At 34.7% G+C, this 19,055-nt stretch overlaps 1 protein-coding gene across 16 annotated transcripts in view; it reads left to right on the top strand.

Annotated features, from left to right (window-relative positions):
* SCMH1 (sex comb on midleg homolog 1 (Drosophila)) overlaps positions 1-19,055 on the top strand; it is a 102,865-nt gene that overhangs the window by 26,418 nt on the left and 57,392 nt on the right. For 11 of the 16 annotated variants that reach the window (XM_015563164.1, XM_006762565.2, XM_006762560.2 and 8 more), the window contains 2 exons: positions 809-879; positions 10,980-11,214. In XM_015563164.1, coding sequence (XP_015418650.1) covers positions 809-879; positions 10,980-11,214 — 306 coding nt within the window. Of the gene's footprint in view, positions 1-808; positions 880-10,979; positions 11,215-19,055 lie in introns of those variants that run through there. The other 5 variants (XM_006762566.2, XM_015563166.1, XM_006762567.2 and 2 more) reach the window with 2 other exon arrangements.

The raw sequence follows: 19,055 nt of genomic DNA, 5'->3' as shown, positions 1-19,055 counted from the left end.
AATGAACATAAAAGGAAAAGAAACCATAATACATATGCAAGGTACAAAGAAGTAAAGATACTAGCCGCTAGCCTGTATTACTATTCACCACCACCCTTCCTGTGTCCTCAACCAATTCTTTATTTCTTGGGATATTCATAATTGGCCTATAAGTTTTATAGTGAGGGATTATATAGGTCTCTTGGTTTGTATTAGACTTGTATGGAAGCAAGCCTTTACTGTCGTACCTGAGTTCACTGATCCTTACAGATTTAGCTTGGCTAAATCCAAATTAAAGCACTGTCGAAGGTATCTGTAGATATTATATTCCTGTTATCTATGTGTGTATTTTTTGTTTGTTTGTTTTTGTTTTTTGTGTGTGTGTGTGTGTGTGTTTTCTGAAATGGGATCCAACCATATTGGGTGTTTAATGCTATCATCTGATGGCAATAAGTGACTTTTTCAGGAATCAGGTTATTTAGAAGGAATCTTCTCATCCACTTTTCACCTCTTCTGTTTTCCATGAGCTTCCTGAGCACTTCTTTGAGACACTGGTATATCTTGCTGTGGCATTTTGGATCACTTTAGGAACTAACATGAAAAACCTCTCTGGTTATCTTTAGACATGATTTAAAAACATTCATCTAAAATGATCCATTCAGGTCACCTAGATTCCTCACCCTAATATTACTTTGAACCCAATCAGGGAAAAGTAAGTTTTGTTGTGCTTCAAACCAGTCTGAAAATCGCTTAATGTTTAGTGTAGATTACATCCTGAAAGCATTTTTTAGGAAGTTGACTGTGATAGAGATTTCTATTTCCTTTACAGGTCATTTTACCTGGGACAAATACCTAAAAGAAACATGTTCAGTCCCAGCGCCTGTTCATTGCTTCAAGCAGGTAATTGATTCTCAACATCCTTAGTAGGTGGGAGGCAAGTAGACTTTTTCTGATCCTTAGACAAGCAAAACATGAGGTGGGAGCCATGGGCTTCTCACCTGAAGGCCCTAGAATAAACTATGGGGAGAATGCAACTCAAAACTCATTATGAGTTTTGGCAGCAGACATTCTCCTCAACTTCATTCCAAATAATACCTTTTCCTTCACCTAAAACAATAACTAATTTTTACTATTGCTATTTAATCAGACAGATAGAATACATAGTTATAGCCCCTGGTCCGTGGACCACTGTTGTTCCGTGAGGTCCGAAAGGTTGGTGACCGCTGGTTTAAGGAAACCTTTGGAGCAGCCGTCACCAACCAGTGATCCGTGGACTACTGGTAGTCTGTGAGGTCTGAAAGGTTGGTGACCGCTGCCTTAGACAGTTCATAAAAGTAGAGCAGTATTTGTTTCTCTGTACTCAACATCCCTGCCACAATCATTTCTTTTCATAAAAATACTGGCACTGAGTCCCATCAGGGTATGGGGAGTGTTTGAGGAGCTCATCAGAGGCCATTCAGAGCTTCCCATATAGAATTAAGTGCCTCACACAACGCATAGATGATATTAACTATATCTTTACATGATAAGGCTGATAAGCAAAGACTGTACTGCTGCTAAACAGCAATTTACATCTCTCTTCCTCTGGTACTAATGATTATTTCCTCAAACTGTCAACATTTTACTTTGAGTTTGAATTTTATCTATGCTCCAAATAAAAGTACAATTCAGGGCTTCTGCTCATTTGAAATAGTAAGGGCTAAATTCATGCTACCATCTAAAATAATTTTTAAAAATACAAAATATATTAAATTGATTTTCAAGTAACTGAAAATCAAGCAACCAACCACAGTGATCTCTGGAAGATGGAGCCCCTTATGACTTCCCAGCTTACTATCTTAAGAGAGTTTTGAGACCATGGCCCAGGGAAGGTGGCTCAAGATTGAGGCCAGTACTCCATAATTTGAGGATATGGAACTGAGAGTCCAGGGAAACCAAGGTGGCTAGAATTTTCAGGACACATTGCCAGAGAGAACAGAGCTGTGCAGAAAGCAAACAACGAAGATGTGCAGAAATCTTCCTTCAAGTATTCAGCAAAGCACTATTATTCAGTATGTGCATGTGAGGAAACTACCCAAAGCCAAGGGAAAAACCATCTGAAAGATTTAAATGGAATATTCACACTAGGCTAAAAATAGTACCTGGTCCTACGAACTAGACTGGAAAAACTCAGTTCACGTGGCATTGGGTTGAATATTCAGGAAAATTTGCTCAGTAGTGATAAATATTTAGTCTTAAAGTGAGCACTGTTCTGAGCCTGCCAAGCAAATCATAAAGCAAGACTCAAAATGATCAAATTATTTCCAAGTAACTTAGTTGCATCTAGGAACAAAGCACAAGAAGGGAATGCAAAAATATATAGCACCCCAAGGCAGGCAGCAGAGGGATGGGAGACATCTGTAATAATGTCAACAATAAGAAATATATATCGAGTACCCAACAGGTAAAATTCACAGTGTCTGGTATCTGATCAAACAGGTATGTAAAGAGGCTGGAAAATATAACCAATAATGAGCAGAATAATCTGACTTAGAATCTATGCAGATCTTAGAATAGCAGGCAAAAACATTAAAACAGTTATGTTCAAAAGTTTAGCAGAGAATATGGAAGATATTTACAGACTCATATTGAACTACTGTGTACAAAATAAAAATACACTGGATATTAATGTCAGGAGAAAATATTGGTAGACTTGGAGATATAGCAATAAAAATTGAGAATAAAACAAACACACACACACACACACACAAAAGAATCTTGAAAAGATGTAAAGAACATTAGTGAGCCATAGGATGATTTCCAAGTTTATGTAATAACTTCATAGACCGTGTAATTTTAATGCTCAAAGGATAGAAGGGGACAGAAAAATATTTGGAGATATAATGGCTAAAAACTTTCAAAAATTTATGAGAATTCTGTGACCACAGATCTAAGAAGTTCAATGACAAAAAAAAAAGAAATAAAAAAGTAAAGAAAGAAAACAACTACACTAAGGCATATCATAAATGCTTAAAATCAGTGATAAGAGAACATCTTAAAAGCAGCTACAAAAAAAAATACTTTGCATACAGGGGAACTAAGATATGAATGACATATTTTCTTGTTAGAAACAATGCAAGCAAGAAGGAAGTTGAGTAACATCTTTAACGTATCAGAAGAAAAAACTGTTAACCTAGAATTCTATATTCAGCAAAAAGATCTTCCAAAAAGCAAAGGCAAAATAAAGGTATTTTCAGACATACAAAAGCTGAAGGAATTACCAAGAAACCCACTATAAGAAATATTAAAGGAAGTCCATCAAGCAGAAGAAAAATGATACTAGGTGAAATTATAGATCTACACAAAGGAAAGAAAACCACTGGAAATTATAATTATAAAAGTAAAGACATAAGATGTTTTTTATTGCTATTTAAATCTCTATGAAAGATAATTGTATAAACAACAATATTGCATTGTAAAGATAATTAAAATTTGTATAAATAAAATGTATGATAATTAAATGCCAAGAGAAATCCTAAGTATAATATTGATAAGATTCATATACATGAAGTAGTAAAATATAATAAGATAGGCTGATAAGTTAAATGTGTTTACTATAAACCCCACAGCAACCATTAAAATAATAGAAAACAAATAGCAATATAGTGGATTTAAATCCAACCATATCAGTAATCAGAGTGATTATGAAAGGTCTAAATGCCCCAATTAAAAGGCTAAACTTGTTACATTAAATAGAAAGCAACACAATTATATACTGCTTGCAAGAAACTACACTTTAAAAAGAAAGGCACAAATAGGCTGAAAGGAAAATGATATACCATGCTGACATTGACCATATTAATATGAAAGTATATATCAGAGCAAAGAATGTTACCAGGGATAAAGAAGGTATTTTATGGTGTGCTAAGGGGTCAAATTCCTTAGGTGAAGCAAAAAATAAGATTTATCTGCAGTCAGACTTTTTTTTAAAATTATTTTATTGATTTTTTACAGAGAGGAAGGGAGAGAGATAGAGAGTTAGAAACATCGATGAGAGAGAAACTTCGATCGCCTGCCTCCTGCACATCCCCCACTGGGGATGTGCCTGCAACCCAGGTACATGCCCTTGACCGGAATCAAACCCGGGACCCCTCAGTCCGCAAGCCGACGCTCTATCCATTGAGCCAAACCGGTTTCGGCTGCAGTCAGACTTTTAATACCCTTTCTATGATTAGAAAACAAGTAGACAGAAAATAAGCAAGTATCTGTATAGAAGATTCAAACAGCACTACCAGCCAACCTGACCTGATTGATACTCTCTAACGACAATAGAATATGCATTCTTTTCAAGTGCATGCAGAACATTTACTAGGTTAGACCATTTCCTGGACTGTACAATAAGGTTTGTTAAATTTAAAAGGATTTAAATAATATGAAATATAGTCTCTGATACATTGGAAATAAATTAAAAATGAATAGCAGAAGGTTATCTGGAAGATCTCCAAATATTTGGAAATTAAGTATCACATTTCTAAATACTTATAGAGGTATTTAGGAACATTAGAAAGTATTTTCAATTAAATGAAAATGAAAGGAGAACATTTAAGAAATTGTGGTATGATGCCAAAGTAGTTTTTAGGGAGAAATTTATAGCACTAAACATTTACATTAGAAAAGAAGGAAAGTTTTTCATGTAGCTCCTACTTTAAGAAACTAGGAAAAATGAATAACCCCAAATTAAGCAAAGAAAAAAAAAACAGCATAAAATCAAGAGTAGAGCTTAAATCAATCAAACAAAAACCAGAAATATAATAGAAAAATATCATTGAAACCTACAGCTGATTCTTTGCAATGAGGTAAACTTCTGGCCAGCTGATCAAAAATGAAAAGAGAGAAAACATAAATTACTAACACCAAACTAAAAGCGGTAACATCATTATTGAGCCTGGAGATATTAAAGAGATATTAAAGGAATACTGTGAACAAACTTATGCCTTTAAATTTCACCTCAATAGAGGTGAAACTTGATAGACAAATTTTACTCTTAACCACCTCACCAGTTAAATAACCCAAGATTTAAATGAAATGGATAATTTCATGAATGACAAAAAGTACCAAAAGCTCACTTAGGAAATATGAATAGCACTATTTTTGCCACAGAACTAAGTTTTTAGTAAATTCCAAGCCTAGATGACTTCACCAATGAATTGTTTCAAACATTTAAGGGAAAAAATAATGCAAATTCTACATTGACTCTTCTAGAATGTTTACAAGAAGGGAATACCTTTTGTCTCATTCTATAAGGCAAGCGTTATTCTGATACTAAAACCAGGCCAACATTGATGGAAAAGAAAACTACAGTGTTACATCCCACATAAAAATACATGTACAAATTCTAAACAAAATTTTAGGAAATTGAATCAAACAATATATAAAAATAATTCATGACAACTGAAGTTTAGTTTCAAGAATCAAGGTTGATTTAACATTCGGAAATCAATCAGTGTAATTGACCACATGAACACACTATGAAGGAAATAAAGATTATCTAAATAGATGCAAAGAAAGCATTTGACAAAATTCAGTGTCCATTAATAAAAACTCTCAGCAAACAAGAAATAGAAGGAATTTTTAAAAATCCTAAGCCCCAAAGGACATCTATGAAAAACCTACAGATAACATCACATAAAATGCTTTTTTCTTAAGGTCAGGAACAAGACAAGGATGTTTTTTTCTTGCTATTTCTATTCAGCATTGTACTACCAATGAGACCAAGCCAAATAAAAGAAATAAAAGGGATCCAGACTGAAAAATTAGAACAAAAACCGAAGAAAATATGTGAGAAGACTGACCATACCTAATAGTGGCAAGGTTATGGAACAAGTAGGATTTTCATAAACTACTGGTGAAAATGTAAAATGTTTCAGTTTCTTTGGAAAATAATTTGGCAGAAAACTTTAACATACTATTGAACAAAAATAAAAATCACTAATTTAACTAGGAATTGAATAATACATTCTTAACTTGCAAAGTATTTATACCTCAGTACTAAAGCCAACATTTTACTCAGTGGTGAAAAGTAACTCAATAAAGTTATAATGAAAGAGAAATATCCATTTACAATAGCAGCAAAAATTAATATTTATGAATTAATATTTATGAATATTAAAAATTAATATTCATAAAAATTAAAATTTATGAATGAACTAACAATATGTGACACTTATATAAAGAAAACAGCTTACCCAAAGCATGATCCATTAAAAATTCATAAAGTAGACTTTGTCAAAATTAAGAACTTCTGGTCTTTAAAAGATATTGATAAGAGAATGAAAATATAAGCCATAGACTTGGAGAAAATATTGACAAACCACATAGCTGACAGCAATACTCTCCAAATTGATCTATTGATTTGATGTACTTCTTATTGACGCCCCATATGCCTACTTTGTAGAAGTTGACAAGTTGACTCTAAAATTCACATAGAATTACAAAGGACCCAGAATAGCCAATTATGAGAAAAAAGAGAACAAAGGTAGATGATTTCTATTTCCTGGTTTCAAAACTTACTACAAATCAACAGTACTTAACACACTGTGGTACTGACATAAAGATAGACATATAGATCAGTGGATTAGATTTGAGAGTACAGAAATAAACCCATGCATTTATGTTCAATTGATTTGGACAAAGATGCCAAGACAGTTCAGTGATATTTTCAACAACTAATATGGGGACAACTGGATATTCATGTACAAAAGAATGAAGTTGGACCCATCCTCCACACCATTTATGAAAATTGACTCCAAGTGGATGATAGACCCGAATGTAAGAGATAAAACCATGACACTCTTAGAAAAAAACAGGAATAAATCTTGGACTAGGCAATGATTTCTTAGAGATGGCACTAAAACTACAAACAATGGAGGTGAAACTTGATAGACAAAATTAACTGCTTTCGTGCTTCCACTATCAAGAAAGTGAAAAGACAACCCATACAATGGGAGATAATATTTACAAATCATGTATCTAATAAGGAACTTGAATCTGGAAGATATGAAGAACTCTTACCACCTCACCAGTTAAATAACCCAAGATTTAAATGGGCAAAGAATTTGAATAGGTCTTTCTCCATATATTTACAAATAGCCAACAAGCATGTAAAAGATTCTTAACATCATTAAGGAAATACAAATCAAAATTGTAATGAGATACCACTTCACATCTACTAGGGTAGCTGAAATAAAAAAGGCAGACAAAAACAGGTGTTGCTGAGGATGTAGAGAAATTGGAACCCTTATATGTAGGTGGTGAGATTGTAAAATGCTGTAGGCACTTTAGAAAACAGTTTGAAATTTACTCAAAATAGAATTGCCTCATGACCCATCAGTCTCACATTTAGGTATGTACCCAAGAGAGAGAAATCAAAATGTATGACCCCACAAAAACTTATACACAAATGTTCAAGGCATTATTATACCTAATAGTTAAAAAGAGGAAACAATCCAAATGTTTATCAACTGATGAATGGATAAGCAAAATTGTATATTTATATAATAGAATGTTATTCAGCAATGAAAATGAATGAAGTACTGATAAACACTCCAGGTTAACCTTGTAAACAATTCACTAAGTGAAGAAAGGAGCTATTCACATATTTTAAAATTCCACTTATATTAATCTCTAGAATAGATGAATCCATAGAAACAGAAAGTAGCCCAACCAGTGTGGCTCAATGGTTGAACATTGATCTATGAACCAAGAAGTCACAGTTCAATTCCCAGTCAGGTCACAGGCCCAGGTTTCAGGCTCGATCCCCATAGGGGATGGGCAGGAGGCAACTGATCAATGATTCTCTCTCATCACTGTTGTTTCTCTCCCTCTCCCTTTCTGAAATCAATTAAGAAATATTAAAAAGAAACAGAAAGTAGATTGGTGGTTTTCAGGGGATTGCCTGAGGGGAGAATGGAGAGAAAAGGCTAATGGATATGGGGTTTCTATTGTGGGCATGATGAAAATGTTCTAAATTTAGGTGGAGTGATGTTTGCCTCTGTGAATATACTAAAAACCACTGAATTATATACTGTAAAAAGTTAAATATTCTGGTATGTGAGTTATACCTATCATATGATTCATCCATTCCACTTTACTATATTCCTGAAATATGTATGGAAATATAGTAAGTATATTCATATGTGTGGATATTCATAAGAGACTTATTTGTAATAGTGAAAAACTGGAAACACACCAAATGTCCATCAACATGATATACTACTCAGAAACAAAAAGAAATGGATTATTGATTCCATTCAACAATATGGGTGAATATCATAATAGTTATGCTGAATGTTACTATCTATATTTTAAAAACCTGTAGCCAAGATCACAATGGTTAAAAACTAGCTTTCCCACTAACATTCGAAAGAAGGCATGGATGTCTCTCTCACCACTTCTTTTCAACATCATCCTGGAAATCCTAGCTATTGCAATAAAATAAGAAAAGGAAATAAAGGGTATACAAATTGGGAAGGAAGAAATAAAACTGTTTGTTTATAGATGACATGATTGTTTATGTAGAAAATCTAAAAGAATTGACAAAAAAATTCCTAGAACTAATAAGCAATTATAGTACAGTTGCCAATACAAGATTAATATATGAGTCAATCACTTTTCTATATACCAGCAATTAAAAAGTGGAATTTGAAATTTAAAACAATATCATTTATATGAGCACCTCCAAAAATGAAATACTTAGGTATAAATCTAACAAAATACATATAAAAATTATCTGAGGAAAACTTTAGAACTTAGATAAATGAAATAAAAAAACTTAAAAATAGAGAGTACGTGACCAAGAAAAGGAAGACTCAATATTGTTCAAAATGTCGGTTCTTCCCAACTTGATCTATAGATTCAATGCAAGCTTAATCAAAATTTCAGCAAGTTATTTTGTGGATATTGACAAACGAATTCTAAAGTTTATATGGAGTGGCAAAAGATACAGAAGAGCCAACACAAAATTGAAGAAGAACAACAAAGTTTGAAGACTGACACTACCCAAATTCAAGAATTACTATATCGCTACAGTAATCAAGACAGTGTGGTATTGATAAGAGAATAGATAAATAGATAAATGAAACAGAATAGAGAGCTCCAAAATAATCCCACATAAATATAGTCAACTGATCTTTGAAAAATGAGCAAAGGCAATACAGTAGAGAAAAGATAGTCTTTCTAACAAATGGTACTGAAACAACTGGACAGCCACAGGCAAAAAATGAATCTAGACACAGACCTTACTCCCTGCACAAAAATTAAGTCAAAATAAACCTCAGACCTAAATGTAACACTTAAAACTATACAACTCTCAGAAAATAACATAAGAGGAAAAACAAGAAGACCTTGGGTATGGTGATGACTGTTTAGATATAATACCAAAGGCATGATCCATGAAAGAAATAATTGATAAGCTGGACTTCATTAATATTAAAAGTTTCTGCAGGGAGGTGTGCAGGAGGCAGCTGATCGATGTTTCTCATTGATGTTTCTACCTCTCTATCCCTCTTTCTTCCTCTCTGTAAAAAAATCAGTAGAATATATATTTAAAAAAATATTAAAAGTTTCTGCTCTGTGAAAGATCAAGAGAATGAGAAGACAAGCCACAGATTGGGAGAAAATAATGTACAAAAGACACATCTGCTAACAGACTGTTATACAAAACATACAAAGAACACTTAAAAACTCAACAATAAGAAAACCAACAACTTAATTTAAAAATGAGCCAAAGATCTTAGATATCACCAAAAAAAGATAATGCAGATGATTTTAAAAATGTGAAAAAAATGTTTTAAATGCAAATTAAATACCACTACACACCTAGTAGAGTGGTCAAAATCCAGAATACTGACACTGCCATGTGCTTGCAAGGATATGGAGCAACAGTAATTCTCACTCATTGCTTGTGGGAATGCAAAAGGGTACAGTCATTTTGTAAGACATATTGGTGATTTCTTACAAAACTAAATGTACTGTTACCATATGATACAGCAATTCCATTCCTTTGTGTTTACCCAAAGGAACTGAAAATGTTTGACCATACAAAAACCTGAAAATGGATGTTTATTGCAGCTTTATTCATAATTGCCAAAACTTGAAAGATACCTTCAGTAGATGAATGAATAAACTGTGGTATAGCCAGACAAAGGAGTGTTATTCACCCCTAAAAGGAAATTAGCTATCAAGCCATGAAAAGACATAAAGGAAACTGAAATGCTTATTGCAAAAGAAAAGAAGCCTATCTAAAAAGGCTACATACATTCTAGAAAAGAGACAGTGAAAAGATCAGTAGTTGCCAGTGGTTGAGTGGAGGAAGGATGAATATGCAGATCACTGAGGACTTTTTGGCCAGTGAAACTATCTAGTATGATACTGTAATGATAGATAAATGTCATTATACCTTTGTCCAAACCCAATGTACAACACCAAGAGAGAACCCTCCTGTAAACTGTATGCTTTGAGAGGTTATAATGTATCAGTGTAGGTTCGTCAATTGTAACAAATGTACCACTGTGGTGGGGGATGCCGGTAATAGGAGTCTGTGTGCTGGATTTACAAAGCAGTATATACTATATCACTTCATGAAGAGACACTTAGTATATAATAGGTAAATTGGAGGATTTCTAAAAAGAAAACATGAGTACCTAGAGAATTAGAGAGTTGGAGAAAATAAGATGAGAGAGCACTAAGTAAGGACCATTTGAGGCACTCTTGTCCTTTTCTTACTGGTGTGAGTCAATATTTGATGCTTCAGTGGAAAGTAATTTTTTCCCTTTCTTACCTTCTAGTGTTTCTTTCGTATGTAAATCTTCCTAAGTATTAGGGAATAATTCACAGTGGTTTGTCCCTGGTCAAGCTGTAACCACTTTGAGTCCAAGGCATGAATTTTCAGGTTCCATCTAACATCCTTACTGAAAATGCCACTTACCTTAGTCTGCCTAATCCCCATGGCTTGTTCTCCTCAGTCCTACACACCTCCAAGCAACGAGTTCAAGATCAGCATGAAATTAGAGGCACAGGATCCCAGGAACACCACATCTACCTGTATCGCTACAGTAGTTGGACTAACAGGAGCTCGCCTCCGCCTTCGCCTTGATGGCAGCGACAACAAGAATGACTTCTGGCGGCTGGTTGACTCAACTGAAATCCAGCCTATTGGGAACTGTGAGAAGAATGGGGGTATGCTGCAGCCCCCTCTGGGTGAGTAATTAGACCCAAGTCCTCTTTACCCAATTAATTATCTTCCCAAAATTATACATTCCATTATGGGAAAGCCTAGGGTCCCCTGCCTGCCTCTTCTTTTTCATATGGTCCAAAAGAAAAGGCTCACCTAAAATAAAATGAGCTGTAAAATCTGGACATCTCCATCTCTACATTAACTTATAATATTCAAGCATCTCTCAAACTCTTCTTTTGCTAACAAAAACCAAACCCTTCATCCTTCCTTATCAGTTCCTACTTACATGATAGACAGAATGGAAGGTCTTGCATTTAATCTGCTTCAAAAAACCATAGAGCTTTTAACAAATCCTACAATAATAACAAGAGGTGAAAGGAAAATCTCCCGATAGAAAGGATGACTATTAGAAGGGTCCCTTATCTCCTTTCCCCTAAATTCTCACTTGGTCCTGGGATTTTCTCACTTTTAATTAATTATTCAGTAAAATATATTATTTCACTTAAACTAATAACCTCACTAGATTTTTCTCCTAAAGATCAGATTCATCTTTTTCTTCTTTTGTCTTAAAATAACTGAGAGATTTAGCCCATCTTTGCAGTTACTATGAATCATGATTGCAGTGAGTCTCAATGGAGGATAGAGAGATGGGTTATGGGTTTTGTATGTAAGGGCTATGTTCCCATCGGGAGGTCGTGCTACATTAATTGAGCATAAGAGAATATGTATTGTTTGAAAGCGCTCCCCAGGTGGTTATTTAGCATTTTCCCCTATTAAAAAAATTATTTGTAATGTAAAATTTCAAATGTATACAAAGGTAGAAAGAATAGCACTGTGAATATCCATGTATCCTTTATCCTTGATATTTATCAACAAAGTCCATCTTGTTTTATCTGTATCTTTACACACTCCCTGCCTTCTGCTCAATCACCCATAGTATTTGTCATTAAATATTTAATCTGTATCTCATAAACAGTAATTTTAAACACAATTATAATAACATCACATAAATTAATACTTTTTAATATCAAAAGATTTTTTACTCAGTATTTAAATTTTCTCTGTTCTCTTTCTCTCTCTCTCTCTCTCTCTCTCTCTCTCTCACACACACACACACACACACACACACACACTACAGTTTCTTTGAATCAGGATTCAAATAAGATCCACATATTGCAGTTGATTGATATGTCCCTTAAGCCTCTTTTAATCTTTGGGTTCTCCTTCTCTCAGTTTTTTCTGGCAATTTATGTGTTGAAAATCTAAGTCATTTGTCTTCAAAATTTTCCATAATTAGATTTTGCTGATTGTATCTCTATAGTATCATTTAACATGTTTCTCTATCCTCTTTCCTAGAAATTGGTAGCTAGATCTAGAAGCTTGATCATGTTCAGGTTCAGTTTTTTTCCTATGAATATTTTATAGATGGTGGTCTTTACTTCTATTAGGAAGCTCTTTGGTCTGATAGTCCTCATTTTTATAATGTAGTAGTCATTACTGCTTGTGGTCTAGATCTGGGCTTCCCAAATTTTTTTAACGGGTCAGATAGTAAATATTACTGCTTTATGGGACCTTAGATTCTCTATTGCCGCTACTTAACTTTATCTTTGTAATGCCAAAGCAGCCATAGACAATACATAAACAGACGGGCAAGCTGTGTTCCAGTAACACTAGTTACAAAACGGGTGGCGTTGCCTGCTGGCTATAGTTTGCTGACCTCTGGTTAAATTTGTCAATTTATCATGCTTGCAAAATGGGGAATTGTAATTTTACCATTCATTCCATCCATATAAATTAAGTGGACTATACCTATTAAAATAAACTTTCATCAACAACTTGGTTATCCTTAGGCATAATTCATGTAAGAAAGATGGTTTAAATGCTTGATTCTTGTCTTTACCAGTTTTCAAAATAATGAATTGCTTTACTAACATTCTCCAAAAAATATTTAAAGAGGGTTTGTTGTTGCTGTTTAGTATCATTAACTCAAGGATTCATACATATTTGATATGTTTCACTTCATTCCACTAATTGTTTTTATTGATTCTTGAAGTATCCCATCTTTGGCCTCATATAAGCTTCATCAAGTTGTCTCCTGACTCTTTATTATTTGATAGCTCTCTTTGACTTTTGGAATTTAAAATGTTCCTTGTTCATCTTATACATTTCTTGGCCCAAATAAAGAATTGGCTATTTCTTTTAGGTGCTTAGGCTCCTTTTAGTGGGACGTGGTATTTAGAGACTATAATCTAAGCACTAGAGTGCTCAGTGCTATTGAGTTGATCATTCTTTCTAGGTCTTTTTGGTATCGAGAGGTAGGAGCATCTTTTTTATTAGCATAAAAAATCATTAGTTTATATGAATACTTCCTACTAAAATTCAGGACAATGGTGTTTTTACTGATTTTATCTTCAGTCTCTTAAATCTGTATTGCCTTTGTACCATCCCAAAACTCTAGTTTTCCATGTCACTAAAAATCATTTGTTTTATCCTATAATACATATATATGAGTCTCAGAATAACAATACCAACACTTGCCACCATTATGAGACCTAAATAATGTTTGAGTTTTTTACAAATTTTTTTCTTACCCTCAAGAAAGTCTAATCCTATATAATAAAAGCCTAATATGCTAAGTGTCCTGTCGTCCATTCAACCAATCAAAGCATAATATGCTAATGATATGCTAAGGCCACTCAACTGCTTGCAATGACGTGCACTAACCACCAGGGGGCAGACAGTTGACCAGTCGCTACGACGTTCACTGCACTGACCACCAGGGGACAGATCATCGACCGGTCGACCAGTTGCTATGACGTGCACTAACCACCAGGGGGAAGATGCGCCGACCAGTAGGTTAGCTTGCTGCTGGGGTCTGGCTGATCAGGACTGAGCAAGATGGGCCGGACACGCCCTGGAGCTCTCCCGTGGTCCCGCCCCATCTGGCCAACCTCCCATGTCCCTCCCCGGCCCTGGTAGTGCACCGGTGGGGTCCCTTTGCCTGGCCTGTGCCCTCTCGCCATCCAGGACCCCTCAGGGGATGTCGGAGAGCTGGTTTCGGCCCGATCCCGCAGGCCAGGCTGAGGGACCACACTGGTGCATGAATTTGTGCACCGGGCCTCTAATGATGTTATAAGGTCATTTGCATTAGTTTCCCTCTGGGTGGCCATGCCACCAATTTGATATAAACTTAGATTCACTTGTTTAATTTTTAATTTTTAAAGATCGTTTTTTTAGCCTAGCTGGTGTGGCTCAGTGGTTAAGTATTGGTGCACATGCCTGGGTTATGGTCTCAATCCCCAGTGTGGGACATGCAGGAGGAAGCCTATCAGTGAATCTCTCTCATCATTGATGTTTCTATCTCTCCTTCTCCCTTCCTCTCTGACATCAATAAAAAAATATTTTTTAAAAATGTTACTTTATAAATACATAAACGATATACATTGTTCTTAAAGTCAAATCTATAAAACAAAGTATATTCAGAGAAATCCCCATCATCCTATTTCTTTCCTCTGCCATAGGTAACCAGTTTCTTTGACTTTTATGGTTTAAATTCCATTTTAAAAAGTATAAACAAATATATCCGTGTGTGCATGAGGGTGTACATATATGATATGTAACCTCCACCCTCTTATATAAAGGACAGCATTTTATGCATACTTTTCTCAACTTTGCTTCTTTCATTTGATATGTCCTAAAATGACTTCTTAGTAGTTTGGAGACATACTTCAGTCCTCTTTATAACTGCGTGGTACTGGATTGTTCTCAACCTACTTTATGAATCACTATTTTGAAGTATCTTGAGAGGCTATTAAAAATATAAGGTCCCAGGGATAGTGCTGATCATCAAAATAAAAATATTTCCATAAATTCTCCAGAAATGTACAGATCAAATAGGAGGGTAAATCAAACCACCCATAACTCATGTCTAAACATAAATAGGAGTCAAGACTATCACAAGTTTCAATTACATGTTAATCTACATAGATAAAAAGATCTGAAACCAGTATAGCCAGTAACAGATCCATACCAAAATGAAGTGTTTTATATAGGTGGGAAGTGCATAAAAAAGAGGACAATGTGGGTTTAACATAGCTAAAATCACCGCCAGAGAAATACACTAGTAGTCCCATTCAGAGTGGGAAATACTGAGAACACAGCTAAGACCTATTGGATTAGAGCAGTGATTCTCAACCTTCCTAATGCCGTGACCCTTTAATACAGTCCCTCATGTTGTGGTGACCCCCACCCATAAAATTATTTCATTGCTACTTCATTACTGTGATTTTGCTACTGTTATGAATTGTAATGTAAATATCTGATATGCAGGATGTATTTTTATTGTTACAAATTGAACATAATTAAAGCATAGTGATTCATCAGAAAACAATATGTAATTATATATGTGTTTTCCGATGGTCTTAGGCGACCCCTGTGAAATGGTCATTCGACCCCCAGCGGGGTCGCGACTCACAGGTTGAGAACCGCTGGATTAGAGCATTAGCTATTGGGGAATCAGAAGAAAGAGAGTGAATTGAAAGTGTAAAGAACTAGAGATAGCAGTCTTGGGACGATAACTACTTTTGGTAGGAAAGGACACATAATTCTGAAGGAAAAGAAGGAAGCAAGGAGTAGCAATTTATACAGAAACAAAAGAGAATCATAAAATCAAAAGATATACCAAACCTCCCATCCCAACCCAAACAGGCCCTTCTACTAAAGAAACTATATTTCACTATGCCGACAGAAATACTCAAGATCCCTGCCAAAACAGAACCTCCTGTTGTTGCTGGCCCAGAAAAATATAAGACATTTCAAATGATTGGTAAACAGCAATCAACATCTGTAAAAAGTTTCTATATGGAAAAAAAAGAAGGTAAAACCATTTTAATTACTGAAAATCCTACTGCCAAAATCAGTGACTCACCAGAGGAAAGTAGTTGTTGTGCACCAACTCAAATTCAATTAAACAAGTATTGACAGATAGGAAATACACTGAATCACAAATTTTAAAAGTCAAACTAGAAATGCACAATGGACATCACATAAAAGATGTGAAAATAGAATTTTCCAAACTCAGGAAAAAATTGAAAAACGACAAAATAATCTCAATTGAAGACCCAATTCCAGGGTACTTGGCTCAGTTGATCATTCCCATAAGCCAGGGTTGCAGGTTCAATTCTCGGTCAGGGTACATACAAGAATCAACCAATGAATGCATGAATAAGTGGAACAACAAATCATTGTTTCTCTCTCTCTCTTTCCCTCCCCCTTTCTTTTCTCTCACTCTGTCTCTCAAATCAATTTTTTTAAAAAGTAGCCCCCTGCTGTTTTGGCTCAATGGATAGAGCATCAGCCTTTGAACTGAAGGGTCCCGGGTTCAATTCTGGTCAAGGGCACATTCTCGGATTGTGGGCTCAATCCCCAGTAGGGGGCGTGCAAGAGGCAGGCAATCAATGATTCTCTGTCATCATTGATGTTTCTGTCTCCTTTCCTCTCTGAAATTAATAAAAGTATATTAAAAAATCAAAATAAAATAAAATAAAAAGTAGGGAGACATCCAAATACTTTTTATGAGGCAGGTAGAACTTTTATATCTAAACTTGATTTCAGCATATACAACACACACACAGAGTCATGTATGAATGTTGTTATAAAAATCTTAAATACAATATTAGGAATTAGAATTCAACATATTAAAACAATTCATCATGGCAAAGTAAAGTGTTTTTTGGGGGGGAGTAGATGAGTGTATAAAAAAAGCTGTGGTAGCCCTACCTGGTTTGGCTCAGTGGATAGAGCATAGGCCTGCAGACTGAAGGGTCCCAGGTTCGATTATGGTCAAGGGCACATGCTCAGGTTGTGGGCTTGATCTCCAGTTGGGGGTATGCAGGAGGCAGCCAATCACTGATACCCTCACATCATTGATGTTTCTATCTCTTTCTCTCCCTTCCCCTCCGAAATCAACAAAAATATATATTTAAGAAAAAAAAAGCTGTGGTAAATTTTACACAATGGAATACTAAGCCATAAAAAAAAGAAGGAAATCTTACTTTTTGCAAGAGCATGAATGGACCTGAAGAGTATTATGCTAAGTGAAATAAGTCAGAGAAAGAAAAGTACCATGTGATTGCCGTTATATGTGGAATCTAATGAACAAAATAGAAACAGAGTCATAAGTACAGAGATCAGACTGACAACTGTCAGAGGGGAGGGTGCTTGGGGGGCCAGGTGAAAAAAATGAAGGGATTAAGTAAAAAAATAAAAATAAAACACCTCAAAGACACAGACAACAGTATAGTGATTACAAGAGGGAAAGGAGGATGAGGGAAGATAAATGGTAATAGAAGGAGATTTGACTTTTGGTGGTGAACACAATACCATATATAGACAATGTATTATAGAATTTTACACTTGAAACCTATATAATTTTATCAACCAATGCCAGCCCAGTAAGTTCCATAAAAATAAAATTTTTAAATGATGTTCAAATCTCTAATGAGGAAAATCAAATCAAAACCACAATGAAAAAAAAACAAAAACATTTCACACCCATTAGGATTGTTGCCTATTATCAAATAAGTAGAGAATAACAAATGTTGGTGAAGATGTGAAGAAATTGGAACTCTGTGTATTGCTAATGGGAATGTAAAATGGTGCAGCCAGTATAGAAAACATAGCAGTTCCTCAAAAATTTAAAAATAGAATTACCATTTGATCCACAAATTCCACTTTAGGGTATATAGGCAAAATAATGAAAGCAGGAATCAAGCAGATATTTTTATACCTATGTTTAGCTGTATTATTCACAATAACCAAAAAGTCAGAGAAACCCAAGTGTTCCTCAGCAGAAGAATGAATAAACAAAATATGGTATATACATACAGTGGAATATTATTCAGCTTTTAAGAGAAGGAAATCCTGACACATGCTATAGTGTGGATGAACCTTGAAGACATTTTGCTAAGTATTTCAAGCCAGTCACAAAGGACAAATAGTATATAATTCCACTTAAAATTGAGAAGTTCACAGAAACAGAAAATAACTTGGTGGTTGCCAGGAGCTGGGAGGAAAGTGGGAGTTATTGTTTAATAGGTATAGAGTTTCAGGTGGGGAAGATGAAAAAATACTGGAAATGGATGGTGGTCATGGTTGCACAACAGTGTAAATGTACTTAATACCATTTGTTTTTGAGAAAGGGAAAGCATATACACACATACACATGTATAACATGCAGGAAATTATATTTTTACAGATAGAGTTTTATAAAAAGAAGCACTGGAATGTTACACCAGAAAATAATGAAAAGGTCACAACCTATTGGGAATGAGAAAACAGTAAAAATTACAGGAAGGAGAATGAAACTTCTCTGAGAATACCCCTTTATATTCTTTTGATTTTTGAAATGTAAATGTTTTACTTAATAAAATTAAATTAAAAAATGAACGAAGCATATTCTAAAATTGACTACAAACAGAAACAAACTGAACTGTGGATATAATAACCACATTGAAAAAAGAATTAATTCAAATAACCTGAACACAGAATCTTCTCAGTATACTTTTAATGGGGCATATTTTAAAGAAAAAGTGGAACTGCAAAGAAATTCTGACTTTTTCTTAATGTTAATGGGTTTTTATGTATTAAACATAGAGCAAATGAGTAAATAAGATACAAATATAGAATGGGAGATGAAGAACCTTGCAATATAGAATTTGAATTGGAATTATCTGTATGAACTCTTAACTTTAAAGTTAAGATACCTTCAATTCAAATCATTCATGTACAGGGCTGGGCAAAAGTAGGATTACTGTGCCATTGTGACATTCTTTTGAGTTAATAAAGCTAATATAATAATAACCTG

Source organism: Myotis davidii, unplaced genomic scaffold, assembly GCF_000327345.1.
Source record: "Myotis davidii unplaced genomic scaffold, ASM32734v1 scaffold458, whole genome shotgun sequence".
Taxonomy (NCBI): domain Eukaryota; kingdom Metazoa; phylum Chordata; class Mammalia; order Chiroptera; family Vespertilionidae; genus Myotis; species Myotis davidii.
Note: the sequence above shows the minus strand (reverse complement) of the source record. Positions and strands in the feature narration are given on the sequence as shown.